The sequence below is a fragment of the Chiloscyllium plagiosum genome, unplaced genomic scaffold (assembly GCF_037043375.1).
Source record: "Chiloscyllium plagiosum isolate Xiang-an unplaced genomic scaffold, Cpla_swu_hap1 HiC_scaffold_2, whole genome shotgun sequence".
In the NCBI taxonomy this organism is placed as follows: Eukaryota; Metazoa; Chordata; class Chondrichthyes; order Orectolobiformes; family Hemiscylliidae; genus Chiloscyllium; species Chiloscyllium plagiosum.
The window spans coordinates 35,268,600-35,284,719 of NW_028270140.1; the positions used below are offsets into that span (position 1 = coordinate 35,268,600).

At 40.8% G+C, this 16,120-nt stretch overlaps 1 protein-coding gene across 2 annotated transcripts in view; it reads right to left on the minus strand.

Moving 5' to 3' along the window:
• Positions 1-1,300: 1,300 nt before the first annotated feature.
• Positions 1,301-16,120, minus strand: part of lpar1 (lysophosphatidic acid receptor 1) — a 103,378-nt gene continuing 88,558 nt past the window's right edge. For both annotated transcript variants that reach the window (XM_043716156.2, XM_043716147.2), the window contains exon 4: positions 1,301-4,666. In XM_043716156.2, coding sequence (XP_043572091.1) covers positions 4,368-4,666 — 299 coding nt within the window. In that variant the 3' untranslated portion in view covers positions 1,301-4,367. The remainder of the gene's footprint in view (positions 4,667-16,120) is intronic.

The following is a 16,120-nucleotide window of genomic DNA, read 5'->3' on the forward strand; positions in this document are numbered from 1 at the left end:
CAGCCAACCTCCAGTCTTCTGGCACCTCACCTGTGACTACCGATGATACAAATATCTCAGCAAGAGGCCTAGCAATCACTTCTCTAGCTTCCCACAGAGGTCTGGGGTACACCTGATCAGGTCCTGGGGATTTATCTACTTTTTATGTGTTTCAAGACATCCAGCACTTCCTCCTCTGTAATATGGACATTTTTCAAGGTGTCACCATCTATTTCCCTACAGTCTATATCTTCCATATCCTTTTCCACAGTAAATACTGATGCAAAATACTCATTTAGTATCTTCCCCATTTTCTGCGGCTCCACATAAAGGCCGCCTTGCTGGTCTTTGAGGGGCCCTATTCTCTCCCTAATTACCCTTTCGTCCTTAATGTATTTGTAAAAACCCTTTGGATTCTCCTTAACACTATTTGCCAAAGCTAGCTCATGTCCCCTTTTTGCCCTCTTGGTTTCCCTCTTAAGTATACTCCTACTTCCTTTATACTCTAAGGATTCACTCGATGTATCGTGCCTATACCTGATATATGGTTCCTTCTTTTTCTTAACCAAATCCTCAATTTGATTCTTTAAAGACCACAGGTCACCAATTTAAAATAGAGATGAGGTGAATTCTTATCACAGGGTTATGAGTGATTAAAACCCTCTTTTTGAAAAGGTAATGCAAGTAGAACCCCTGAACATTTTTAACACAGAGGGGGATAGATTCCTGTTCAGCAAGTGGTGAAAGGTTAACAGGTGAACAGGAATGAAGTTGAGGTCATGGTCAGATCAGCCACAATTTTATTGAATATTAGAGTAGGCTCGAGGGCCTGAATGGCCTACTCTTGATCCTAACTTGTATGTTCAAATGTTCATATGCCTGTATTAGTGTTTATCTTCCCACTTTATTTCATCCCACCCAATCAGCATACCCCTTTTTTTGCCTTGTAGCCAAAATGCATTTGATTACTTTTTCACATCAAGGGTGAGAATGCTCATGCTCATAGAGACCTTAATGGCGGTCAGTCCAAGAGACACCACCTTGAAGCTTTCCTACTCCTAATTTTTGATTAGTGACAGTTCGCTTTCAGGCAGTCTCTTGGGTTGCCTAGGGAAGGTAAATGGAAGACGTAACAATTCGTAGCAAACCAATCAACAGCTGGTAACATAAATTTTGTCTGTCACTGTTCCTGAATTGAACAAATTGTTCCAAGCTTCCACAGTTTTGTCCTTTCCATGTTGTGCATTATAAATTGCATGGCAAAGGACGAACATAAAGCAAGTTGAACAAAGTACAGAGAAGTGCAAAAGATTTGCAAACATTTTCTATCCAAGGAAATTTTATTTTTAAAAAAAAAAATCACATAAGGAAACATCAATTGGAAGTGATAAAATGTTATTAATTTATGCTGAGATAATCCATTGATTTTGCATGTTAAGATATTGATACTTCCATCATAATGGTTACATACAGAATATAACTGCAAAAGTGGTCCGTAGATCTTTGAACAGCTCACATAAGATTTTTTAAGCCTCCAATAGAATTCAATGCGCAAAGTGTTACATAGACCTTATCTTGTTTTCCAGAAATCTGTCATTGCATTTGAAATACAATTTTGTGTCAGCATAAATGACTTTTTGAAAATACAGTCTCAAGTTAAATTAGAGAATTAGAAAAAAAGTTAGTGTGTTGATTGGTGAAAATCCTCAGATCTGGTCCCACTGTATTCCATTACTTTTCTGGAAGTCTGTCCATTTCTTGATAGAGACCCCATTTATATGAAGAAATGGGGGATGCCTGATAATGCTAGTGGAGTGGGAATAGGAGGAATTTCATAGCCGTTGGTAATGTACATTTTTGTATTTTGAATATAATATCCACATTTGAAGCTTCCATTTAATAATCCTTCAAAGTAATAATTTCAACTGTCTTCTGACCCAAGTGCACATCAGTCCCAGTTCGCATTAGCACCTCCTGAAAATTAATTAGCTTCTTTGGCCTAATTACAACTACAAACAGTGTAATCTTTTCAATTTCTCAAACTCTCTCTATTCCTAGCCAGTCCCACTTTGATCTCTCTTGCTTTTTCTGGGTAAGTCTGGATTAAGGTGCAACAGAACACAAAAAGATTCAGCTAACTTGGATGCAAAAAAGGTGTGATCAGGCCAGTCCCCAGTTAAAGGGAACACGTTAAACATATTATAAAATCAGGACTTAAACGTCCAGTAGTATTTATTGATATAAATTTAAAAGTTAGCTATGTAAAACATGTACTAGCACTAGGTAATGCTACAAAGTCAATGCATTATGACCGGATTATAAATTGTTATATTCCATAGTGGTGAATAGTTTCTGTAGTAATTACTATTAGTTCTAATATTTTACACCACCAGTGCAGAGATTGTAAAATACTACTTTGAACTGCTTGTGCACTAGGTCGCAGCATAATTACATAGTTTGTGATAACATGGTAATACTTGGAAGTTAAACTCAATACAAAACCTGGCATAATTTAAAGAAACTATTCTGAACGACAACTTGGGCACAGAAAATTATTCTTGAAAAACACCTTGCCTAGTCAAAAATACTAATTTAAAACTTGTATAAATTGTACCTAATCCATGAAATATACAAAACAAATTACAAAATAGTAAAGATCTGGGAAAGGAATACAGGTCAAAATCTCCAATCCTGGTGCATCATTTAATGAGAATGCACAGTTAATTATAGGCATTACACATTACAAATTGCAGTAATGGTCCAGTAATGCATAGGCAATGCACAAGACACCCAACATGTCAAAAGCATTAAATATTAAGGCACCTTTATGTTAAACAAAAAAAACCCCAAGCAGAATTGCATCCAACATCGAATGGTTACAAAACGACAAGTTCTCCAACCTTCCCATCCCACCATTGAAAATTGTAGTAGTGTTTGGGATGGTTCTTTATTTCAATCAATCTATTAATTTGAGTGCAAAGAAGAATTGCTTAACTGAGCAGCACCAGTATTCATCTGCTACAAACAGTGGGGTTGGTTCAAAATACAAACCGAAGGAACACAATCAAAAGAGTTACTGGATTTCCATGCCATGCCATATTCATGCATCATCCCTTATTTTTAGCGGTTAGGAATTTTACAATGCTCAAATTTCCAAACTAACTCCAAAGTAGGTAACTCTCCAACTCAAATAGGCACTAGGCACCTTCTGAGAGGGGGGGGGGGGTGAATGATGAAGCCATTGAACTAAATATACTTGTGATAATGGAAGTAGAACTAAAAAGGAGAATTCACAATCTTGAATGTAACACGGAACACTTAGTAACATCTCCTTTGGCAATAATAATGCAGAGTGCAGGTCTGCACGAGTCTTGTCAATTTGCGGGACATATCAACAAAGTATCTTGCCTACTTGGATTTCACAAAGAACTGAAACCTGTTCGTGTGGAGCACACCAAGCTCAAGCGTCTGAAATCAAATAACAGGGCAATAAAGTTTGTCACTGGCATTTTAAAACACATCAGTCCATACTAAATAAATAGTTCACTTTTTTTGCTGACAAATTTACACATTCAAAACACACTTTCCATTTGTAACTCTATGTTTCAACTGTAATATGGCAACCAATGTGAAGAGTGCAATTAGCAGCAATTTAAAAGCTAACGCAACAGTCTTGCTTGAAACAATGAACTATTTATTCAATAGGTCCTAACGATTGAAATCCAGAATACTCTAAAACAAAACCTCATTTGCTGTTACAGAATAGTTAATTGTACCATTTTCTCAGATGTCCTGTAGAACACATGGTTGCAGAGGGTTGAATGTTGAAATCAAAAATCAAATCATGTCAGCTTGGGAGCAACTGCTGTTTTTAAATTAAAAACAGAGACTGAAGGCACAAACTTTTCAAAGATTACTAATGACTTGCACAGTTTATATACCCTGAAGAACAACCAACAGTCTCTTCAGAGGGAACAATCATAACTTTCTCGTGCTTATAAGAAGTTTTGCTTAATCAGTGAGTATTATCATGAAGCAATAAAAGGTTGCATCTGCCTGTTCTGCAAAAGTCCTTCTTAAGCATGCTGATATGGGTGAATAAAATAAGATTATTATATTATTAATAAGCCACAATTTCTACAGTTTGGCAGATAATACAACATAAGTACTTAAGACTTCAACTGGTGTTATGAAAGATGTCTCACACTATGACCTACTAAAGCAGGAATACTGGTCAACGTCTCATATTAGTTTGTGAATTGGCCGCTGGTGCTTATTTAGTATTTAGACTTCAGTGTTTAATTCACTTGTCCACAGCTGGTTCACATCTGTGTCTCTCCTCCATCTTGGTCGCCTTGCAGTGATCAGTGTGATCCTCTCGGCCTCAGTTACACCATAGAATGGTCGTTGTGTATCCCGCTCAGGATGGTGTGGTTGAGGGAGGAAGCTGAACGGTCCGAGCCTTCGGCCGCGCTGTTGCTGCCCTCATTGCGCTGACAACACAAGATCTGCTTGAACGTTGCGCTCATCTCCTTGTCGCGGTAGGAATAAATGATGGGGTTCATTGCAGAGTTGAACTCGGCCAACAGCAGGAAGAACTTCTCGTAAGTGAGGACGTTGCAGTCAGAGCAGAACACATCGAGCAGCAGCAAAACCAGGCCTGGAGTCCAGCAGATAATAAATGCACCTAAATGGAGCAGAAACAAACACAGTTAGAACTTGCAGCACAGGGCCAACAGCTCCTTACCAACAGTTATGCCCCACAAACCTCTTCCCACTTTATTTCATCACATCCTCAGTGTACTTCATCAGACACTGGGACAATGCATTCAATTTTCACCAGGTGCCGGTGTTGGACTAGTGGATAAAGTTAAAAATCACACAACACCAGGTTATAGTCCAACAGGTTTATTTGAAAGTGCAAGTTTTCAGAGCACTGCTCCTTCATCAGGTAGCTAGTGGGGCAGGATCACAGGACACAGAATTTATAGTAAAAGATCAAAGTGTCATTCAACTGATGTGATGCATTAGACAAACCTCGGTGGCTTCAAGTCGTTAACATCTAGATTTGTCTAATACATTGTACCAGTTGAATGATACTTTGATCTTTTACTTAAATTCTGTGTCCTACCTATATGCCCCACTGGTTACCTGATGAAGGAGCAAGTCTCTGAAAGCTTGCACTTTCAAATAAACCTGTTGGGTCTATAGCCTGACGTTGAGAGATTTTTCACTTCAATTTTCACAAGGAATGGTCTGGTCCAGAATTTGCTCAATGCAAAATGTCAAACTTCAGGTTGGTTTCCAAGAACAAACAAACTTTCGCTTTAAATATTACAGATGTGGTTGTACACTGCACATTCAGATTTGATGGTGAAAGATGGTTTAACAAATGTTGTTGCCTTTAAAGCGACGAGAAAGAAACAATGCAGACAGATCACAGAATCCCCTCAGCGTGGAAGTAGGCCATTGGACCAACCCTCTGAAGAGCATCCCAACCACACCCACCCCCATACCATAACCCTGTAACCCTGCATTTCTCATGGCTAACCCACCTAGCCTGCACATCCCTGGACACTATGGCCAATCCACCTAACCTGCACATCTTTGGACAAAAGCCACAGGGAAGGACAAATAAAAAACATTATTTAAATCACGTAGATGACGACAAATCACAATTTTACTCTGGAAAGATAACTCAGTTTCTCTCTCTCCACCTGACAAAGGAACAGCACTCTGAATGCTTGAGATTTTAAATAAAGCTGTTGGACTATAACCTGTCATGTGACTTCTGTTTTTTGTCCAAAACCAGCATCTCCACAGCTCTCTCTATAGATGTTGTGACCTGCTAAATATTTGCAGCATTTTGATATATATCAGATTTTCAGCATTTATATGGAGGTTTTCAGTGGAGTAGTATTTATCAAGCTTTCAGACATAATTTGTCAACACAAAAACAGTGAAAATTATTTCTCAGTTTAAGTTTGATTTATGGATTCCTTGGCTAAAGCCCCATACTCCTATGAACCCTACCTGACTGTACCTCCTCCATTCCTCTAATCTTTGGCGCACACTAATTCTTTGAAAGTGGCTAGAAGTAGAAAAGTAGAGAAGGAAGAAAAAGAACAGTAGAGGGAAAGGAAGTGCATTTATATAACAGTTTGTACATTCTTTCAAAGGGCTTCACAGACATTGAAATGGAGCTGTTATTATCCTGCAGGAAATGGCAACTAGCAAATTCACCACAAAATCCTATCAGTAAACAATGAGATAAAGGACAAGTTAATCTGTTTAGATGCTAATCTTTGGGAGAATGGTTATTAGCTGGTATCTTTCCATCCTTTGCTATTTCCAAATAACACAGTTACAAATCACACAACACCAGGTTATAGTCCAACAGGTTTAATTGGGAGCACTAGCTTTCGGAGCGCTGCTCCTTCATTAGGACAACCACCTGATGAAGGAGTAGCAGCCCTCTGAAAGCTAGTGCTCCATTTAAACCTGTTGGACTATAACCTGGCGTTGTGTGATTTGTAACTTTGTACACCCCAGTCCAACACCAGCATCTCCAAATCATGTCCAAATAGCACCACCTTTTACAGCCGCGTGAACAAGTTGATGGGCTTCAATGTCCCATCACAACAATGGAATCTCTGATACACTGCCCTAAGCTGCAAGTGTCAGACTTGATCAGTTGTTGGTATCTTAGCACAACACTAAATGTACTTTCAAAACGCATATAATCTCGCTTTTTTTTTTTACAAAGAAGATCTTTTCTGAACAGAAACTCCAGGAGAAAAGTAAACCATTTTAAGCCACTATGTGGCCTCACCAAGCTGTTTTCATTCTGAACTCATCAGCATTGTAAGTACGTGTTACAGGAAATTATGTAAACTGAAACAATGCCATATTTTCAGTTCTAACGATGAAATTCTTGCAAAACAGAGGAAAACACGATTGAAGTTTTAAAAGAAAACGAACCACTGAAAACATTGCATTATACTTCAAAACAGTTTGCAATGCACGTTACCGTAACTGTTTTATCCCAGGAGAGAAACAAAAGGGTGATTCAAAGGATCATTTTGTTTATTTTGAAAAACTTTGCTTTGTAAAAGGATTCTTCAGCACAAAGCTTGGAAAATATACCAAGACGTTTATGAAGTAGTTTGAAAATAGGTGGAGACTTTTCAGTATATTGAAAAGAAACATAAACATCTTGAGTTAAGAATGTTGTCCAGCTGTAACATTTCTTTCATGGGATGTAGATATTGATAATGGTAAAATATAGACGTTCAATTTTCAACTTCCATTACCAGATTTCAACACCTGGGATTTTCATGGACTGAATTGGGTACAAAGAGGAAAATAAAACACTGACTTAAACATGGCTGCAGTGATCACCTGACCACAGACCATGAAGCTATCAACACACAAGAGCCAGCTTGAACAGAAATTAACAAGTTTTCGAAGACACTGAAAATAATCAAATCTCCTGTTCCATTGATGGAAAGTTCACACGTTGGAGCCAAAAAAATAGTTTGCAATTAGCCAATAAACCACTAAATATGAATGAGTTGTATTTCACAGAGCCGAGAGAGATGGATTTGGAACTGGAATTGGAGAAGTCTCTCTCGCACTCGCCCTGCTCTCTCAGCCCCTCGAAAGACAAAACACCCAGTGAAAACCTAAACTGGAGAAAATTTCTGCCCAACAAGCACTCAAACACATCTGTATTATTCACAACTTGTCATTTTCCACTTGCCTAACTGATTGTGGTCTCCAACTTGAACCCAACACCTCAACGATTTAACATTGCATATTGTTTCATCTTAATTTAAGTCGTACATCATCACCTTTTTCAACCAGCACCTGTTTGTGCGTTTGATATTGCATCTCTTATTTTGCAAGGGATCTTACATTGAATCCCTGCAGTTTGGAAGCAGGCCATTTGGTCTATTGAGTCCACACCGACCCTCCAAAGAACAACCCACCCAGACCTACACCCAACCTCACCCCCATAACCCTGCATTTCTTATGGCTAATCCACCTAGCCTGCACATCCCTGGGTACTATGGTCAATTTAACATGGCCAATCATCTAACCTATACATTTTTGGATTGTGGGAGGAAATCAGAGCACCTGGAAGAAACCCACACAGACACAGGGAGAACGTGCAAAGGCCACACAGATAGTCGCCCAAGGGTGGAACTGAACCCTGGTCCCTGGCACTGGGAGCCAAGCAGTGCTAACGACTGAGCCCACCATGCTGCCTAAGTTTGGCAAGCAATTACTTTTCTCTTTCTTTCACTCAAGAAAACCATGAAATTGGCATAGGAATTCATGTCTTACTAACTTGATTGAGTTTTCTTTGAAAAGATGACAAAGAAGATTAATCATCTGTATGGACTCCAGCAAAGTATTCCACAATGTTCCAGATGGTGGACTGGTTAGTAAAGTTAGATCACATGGAATCCAGAGGGAGCTAGCCAATTGGATATAAAATTGGCTTGAAGATAGGAGATAGATGGTGGTGATAGAGGATTGTTTTTCTCACTGAAGGTCTAAGACCAGCAGTGTGCCAAAGGGATCGATGCTTGGTCTGCTGCATTTCGTTTCATTTATACAAATAATTTGGATATGAATGTAGGAGGTACAGTTAGTAAGTTTGCAGACAACACCAAAATTGGTGGTATAGCAGACAACGAAGGTGATTATCTCAGAGTACAACAGGACATTGATCAGATGAGCCAATGGGCTGAGAAGCAGCAGTTGGAGTTTAATTTAGATAAATGTGAGGTGTTGCATTTTGGTAAGGCAAATCAGGGCAGGACATGTATACTCAATGGTAGGGCCCTGGGAAGTGTTGCTGAAAGAAGAGACCTAAGGTTGCAGGCACATGGTTCCTTGAAAGTGGAGTCGCAGGTAGACAGGCATTTGGCACGGTTGCCGTTATTGGTCAGTACATTGAGTATAGGAATTGGGACATTATGTTGCAGCTGTACAGGACATTGGTGAGGTCACTTTTAGAATACTGCTTTCTGATCTCCCTGCTTTTGGAAGAATGTTCTTAAACTTGAAAGTGTCCAAAAAGATTGACAAGGATGTTGCCAGGATTGAAGTGTTTGAGCTATAGGGAGAGGCTGAAGGGGTGACTTTATAGAGGTTTATAAAATCATTAGGGGGTAAAGTTCTGAAGCATCACTGGACCAGCAATGTTAACTCTGCTTCCTCTCCACAGATGCTGTCCAACCTGTTGGGTTTTGGTATCATCTGCAAACGTACTAACTAATAGCTCTTATATTGCTGGGTTTCCCCAGTAATTTGTGTTTGTGTTGCCTCCTGATCTCTGCAAAGACATGGATAATCAGCAGGTATTGTTTCTTCCCCAATTGTTTTAGGTCCTCCCCTAGCCCCACCTCATTGCCACTCAATCCTCCCATTGCAACCACCTTTCCCAATCCAACTGGACCCATCTCAATTAACCACAGGCGCATGACATTGACAGTGTCCTTCGATCAACCAATTTTATTCTAGACAGCTCACTGGATCATCAGTAATTATATTCCAACATCAGGGGTATCTCAGAATCTAGGTGTAGGTGCAATGTGCACAATTCAATCTCCAGGTAAACAGTTCTAAAGAATGCTTTCATTTGGGCGCTCTGCTTGGTCCAATTGGATATTTCCTCAAACCAATTTTCTCTCAATTACCCATCCCATGCAAAGACAGACTTCAGAATTTCAAACATAAACGATATGCCACAAAAATCAAACTTGTTAACTTTTACATGGAAAAAAAAGTTGCTCTAGAAGCCAAGTTTGGCCACAAAATTGGCCACAACCCCAATTAATGGAGATGCTGTTAATTGCAGCCTTCTGTGGGCCATGGTGGAGGCTCAAAAAAACTGAGATTGGCACAAGACACCAATAGGTACTTTCTCAAAGCTTTTAAATATATGTATTTTTAAAAATGACTACAAAAATGACTAACTCAATATAACCAAAAGCTTTTTAAAGAAAACATTTTAGAATATAATCTGTCAGCTGCACTTGTTTACAGTGAATGCTATGTTTGTTGTTGGGCAGTTTATAGAAATAATAATTTAGGGGATGGGTAGCTAGGCGGGGATGGGTGGCTAGGCTGAGTTGGCATTTATTGCCTTTCCCTAGTTGGTCTTGAATGGGTGTTGGTGAGCTGCATTTTTGAACCATTGTAATCCATTTGCTGTAGGGTGTCCCAAAAAGCTATGAGGGAGGGAGTTCCAGGATTTTGACCCAGTGACAGTGAAGGAATGGTGATATATTTCCCAGTCAGATGGTGACTAGCTTCGAGGGGAGCTTGCAAGTGGTGGTGTTCCCATGGATTTGCTGCTCCTGTCCTTCTAGATGGAAGTTGTCATGGGTTTGGAAGGTGTTGCCTAAGGAGTCTTGGTGAATTTCTGCAGTGCATCTTGTAAATGGCACATACTGCTGCTGCTTGTGGGAGTCAATAGAGGAGGGAGTAGATATTTGTGGCTGTGATATCAATCAAGTGGGCTGCTTTGCTCTGGATAGTGTTAAACTTCAAGATTTGTTGGAGCTGCACCCATCCAAGCAGGTGGGGAGTATTCCATCACACTCCTGACTTATGCCTTGTAGACAGTAAAAAGGTTGAACAAGTCAAGCACTAAGTTACTCACTACAGCCTCTGAACAGTTCTTGTAACCACAACATTCATATGGCTAATATAGTTCAGTTTCTGATCAGTGGTAACCCCCAGAACACTGACTGTGGTGAATTCAGTGATGGCAATGCATCAAGCAGGCGATGAATAGATTGTCTCTTCTTGGAAATGGTCACTGCCTAGCATTTGTGTGGCAAGAATGCTACTTGCCTTTTGTCAATCCAACTCTGGATATTTTCCATTTGTGGCATTTGAGGATTGACTGCTTCATTATCTGACGAGTTGTGAATGGTGCTAAACATGGTTCAATCTTCAACAAATACCTCTACTTTTGATCTAATGATGAAGGGATGTTCATTGATGAAGCAGCTTAAGACAGATCTAGCCAAAGACACTACCCTGAGGAACTCCAGGAGCTGAAGTGATTGACCAACTACAGCCACCTTCATTTGCACCAGGTATGGTTCCAACTAGCCAAGAGTTTTCCCTGATTGACCTTAACTGTAATTTTGCTCAGACTCCTTGATGCCACAATTTGTTGAATGCAACCCTGATGTCTAGGGCAGTCACTCTGGAATTCAACTCATGCCCATGTTTGGAACAAGGTCTGGAGCTGAATGACCATGTTGGAGTCCAAACTCCGTGTCACATAGGACATAGAAGAATACAGCGCAGTACAGGCCCTTTGGCCCTCGATGTTGCACCGATCCAAGCCCACCTAACCTATACTAACCCACTATCCTCCATATACCTATCCAATGCCCGCTTAAATGCCCATAAAGAGGGAGAGTCCACCACTGCTACTGGCAGGGCATTCCATGAACTTACGACTCGCTGAGTGAAGAACCTACCCCTAACTTCAGTCCTATATCTACCCCCCCTTAATTTAAAGCTATGCCCCCTTGTAATACCCGACTCCATATGCGGGAAAAGGTTCACACTGTCAACCCTATCTAACCCCCTAATCATCTTGTACACCTCAATCAAGTCACCCCTAAACCTTCTTTTCTCTAATGAAAACAGCCCCAAGTGTCTCAGTCTTTCCTCATACGATCTTCCTTCCATATCAGGCAACATCCTGGTAAACCTCCTCTGCACCCGTTCCAGTGCCTCCACATCCTTCCTATAGTATGGCGACCAAAACTGCACACAATATTCCAGATGCGGCCGCACCAGAGTCTTATACAACTGCATCATGACCTCAGGACTCCGGAACTCAATTCCTCTACCAATAAAAGCCAGTACGCCATATGCCTTCCTCACCGCACTATTTACCTGGGTGGCAACTTTCAGAGATCTGTGTACATGGACACCAAGATCCCTCTGCTCATCCACACTGCCAAGTATCCGACCATTAGCCCAGTACCCCATCTTTTTGTTATTCTTCCCAAAGTGAATCACCTCACACTTAGCTACATTGAATTCCATTTGCCACCTTTCTGCCCAGCTCTGCAGCTTCTCTATATCCTGCTGTAACCTGCCACATCCTTCCTCACTGTCAACAACTCCTCCGACTTTCGTATCATCCGCAAACTTGCTCACCCAACCTTCTAACCCCTCTTCCAGGTCATTTATAAAAATGACAAACAGCAATGGTCCCAAAACAGATCCTTGCGGAACACCGCTAGTGACGGCACTCCATGAAGAAACTTTGCCATCAACTACTACCCTCTGTCTTCTTCCATCCAGCCAATTCCTAATCCAAACCTCCAACTCACCCTCAATGCCATATCTCCGTATTTTCTGCAGTAGCCTACCATGGGGAACCTTATCAAACGCCTTACTAAAATCCATATATACCACATCTACCGCTTTCCCCTCATCAACCTCCTTCGTCACCTTTTCAAAGAATTCAATAAGGTTTGTGAGGCACGACCTGCCCTTCACAAAACCATGCTGACTATCCTTGATCACATTAATCCTATCCAGATGTGCATAAATCCTATCCCTTACAATTCTCTCTAAGACTTTGCCCACAACAGAAGTGAGACTCACTGGCCTATAGTTACTAGGGTTATCCCTACTCCCCTTTTTGAACAAGGGAACCACATTTGCTATCCTCCAGTCTTCTGGCACTACTCCTGTAGACAAAGAGGACATAAAAATCAAGGCCAATGGCTCTGCAATCTCCTCCCTTGCTTCCCAGAGAATCCTAGGATAAATGCCATCAGGCCCAGGGGACTTATCTATTTTCACCTTTTCCAGGATTTCCAACACCTCTTCTCTACATACCTCAAAGCCATCCATTCTACTTATTTGTGACTCAGTATTCACATCGACGACAATGCCCTGTTCCTGAGTAAATACTGAAGAAAAGTATTCATTCAGTGTCTCCCCAATCTCTTCCGCCTCCACACGCAACTTCCCACTACTATCCTTGACTGGACCTAGTCCTACCCTAGTCATTCTTTTATTCCTAACATACCTATAGAAAGCCTTAGGGTTTTCCCTAATCCTACCGACTAAGGACCTTTCATGTCCCCTCCTTGCTGCTCTTAGCTCTCTCTTCAGGTCCTTCCTGGCTACCCTATAACTCTCAATCGCCCCAATTGAACCTTCACGTCTCATCTTGAGATAGGCCGCCCTCTTCCATTTAACAAGGGATTCCAATTCCTTATTAAACCACGGCTCCCTCGCACGACCCTTTCCTCCCTGCCTGACAGGTACATAATTATCAAGGACACTCAATAGTTGCTCCTTGAACAAGCTCCACATATCATTTACACTCTTGCCTTGGAGTCTACTTTTCCAAGCCACACATCCTAAGTCATGCCTCACCGCATCATAATTTCCCTGACCCCAGCTATAACTCTTGCCCTGTAGTACACACTTATCCCTCTCCATCACGAGAGTAAAAATCACCGAATTATGGTCACTATCCCCAAAGTGCTCACCTACCTCTAATTCTAACACCTGGCCTGGTTCGTTACCCAGAACCAAATCCAGTATGGCCTCACCTCTTGTTGGCCTGTCTACATATTGTGTCAGGAAACTCTCCTGCACACATTGAACAAACACTGACCCATCTAACGAACTTGAGCTATAGCTTTCCCAATCAATATCAGGAAAGTTAAAGTCCCCCATAATAACCACCCTATTACTGTCACTCATCACTGAGCAGGTTATTGCTGAGCAAAATGTTGCTCAATAGTACTATTGATGGCAACCTCCATCACTTAACTGATGACCAAGAGTAAACTCATGGGACCATTAGATTTGTCCTGCTGGGTGTACAGATTGTTGTCTAAATGCCCATATTGGAACTAATCTGGAACATCTTGTCTTGGGCAAATATGATGAATAGAAATACATGGAAACAGAAACAGTTCTCAAACCTGGAACAATTTAGAGTATAATCGAGACACAAAGTGAAAACTCCAGTGCTTCAAGATACATGTTTGGTTATTGTGTTAAGAAGAGAGGTAACTTTTTCTCCCAATTACCCCATTTACAATGGCTGACTATCTTCCTTCTCCCCAATCCTACTGTACAGTGTGCTCCTGTGCCATCATTGACGAACAAATAAAAATACTGACAATTCTGCTCAGGTTGCTGGTTGGCTTCTTGGAATGAAGTACTTGCTAATCCTTAAAGGGGAAGTGAATATATGTTCAATTATCATTGGTTAAACACTCAGACTGTTTAAATTTCTGACCCAGACAAAATTGAATATATATTGGCAGTGTGCAATACATATTTAATTAATAGTATACATTATTTAAACCCACAGTGTAGAATTCGAAAGTCAGTTGGGGTTTAGTAGGGCGACAGCCACATACCCCTAGTCAGACACTGTACTGAATGGTCCAATGCTTCTTTGACACTGTCACCAACTCACAGGACGAAAAACAAGAACGACATTCTGGATTGTAGACAACAGGTCCATCAATATTTAAATGAAAAGGAACAATAAGATTCACAGAGAGAGGAGCTGAGGTAGACGTGGAGTTGAGTGATGGTGCAGAGGTAAAAGTGGATGGTTTTCAAGGATATGTAGTCTAAACTCATCTCGAGAACAAATATAACCCCAAGATTGTGAAGAACCTGGTTCAGCTTCAGACTAGTGCCAAAGACAGGGATGATGTCACTAACTTCGGGAATGGAGTTCAGAGCAAGGACTGATAACGATGGCTTCATTCTGTATTTAAAGTCATGTGTTTCCTATGCTGCGGCAAACGTAGCTGCTGTGGAAGAGAGGTGCCGATGAAGTAGAGTCATGTGTTGTGGTGAGAGTGACAACTAATGCTGTGCTTTCAGATGGTGTCACCAAAGGGCAGCATGCAAATGGGAGAAAAATGAGGCTGACGATGGCAGATCCCTAGGAGGCTCCATGAGGTAGCTGTGGTGAGCATGGAGAAAAGTCAGTATGAGTGATTCTCTGCCTAGCGATTAAATAGGGAAGAACTGAAACAGGTGCGAACAGTACTACCAAACAGCAGAGAGGTAATGGATCAGGGTGATATGGTCAACAATACCAAAGGGCAAGTAGTCAGGAAGATTGAAGAGGGAGCCATACATACCTTTGTCAAAGGCATATGAAAGTCAATGTGTATCTTACAAGAGCTGTTTTAACACTGGCAGGTCCAGAAATCCAGTTTGTGGAGGTGGTCTCTAGCATGGAGTTCCAAGAAAATCATAAGGATATGATCATGCAGTACTCTGGCTCATCTCTACATTAACACTAGTTACAAAAGTAGATTAAAATGGCTTTAGAATATCATATCTGGACTGAAATATGTGACTTTGGAATATTATTACACCATAGCTTAAAAAAAGCACCAGGTTTTCCTTACATTCATCGAGAATATGCCAACTATCCAGCAGTACATATTTGTATGCCCCTGTGTATTTAGCCTTATACAAAATGGAATGCAAAGGCAGCAGCAAAGGATTCAAGAGCAAATGTGTGACTAATAAACTGGAACCCTCACTTTTTCCACAGGAGAAGAGTTGCAGTCTTATTCTGATGCTACTACAACTCAAATCATTAATCCTTCTTGCAACAGATCCACTGGTGTCTTAAAAGACAGGTTAATATTGCTCTATTATTGTGCAAACCTCAGAAATACACCATATCTTTAAGACAGTGAGATAACATTACAGTATGAGTTCTCACATAAAATATCTCCATCTTACTCTCAGTATAGTTAAGCAAGCAGCCAGTCAGACAGAGGCAGTCAACTAGTCAGCCAGCCAGTCAACTACGCACATAATGTGACTGAGTATCTAAGCCAGACTGTATACATCTGAGATATCACAGTATATGTAATTCTTTAGTAATCAGTTTAAAGATGGTTGTCTCAGCAAGTACCAGAGTTTCTGTGGCACGTGCTATTTGAGCTAACGTATAGAAAACTACAATCAAAAGTCAGACTGCATTCTGGAGAATCTTCACTTGAATTCTACTGTGATTTCAATTACCTCCCCGTCACTCCGACCCCAGTTGTGGCCTCCTGGTGTTAAAACTCCCACTTATCCC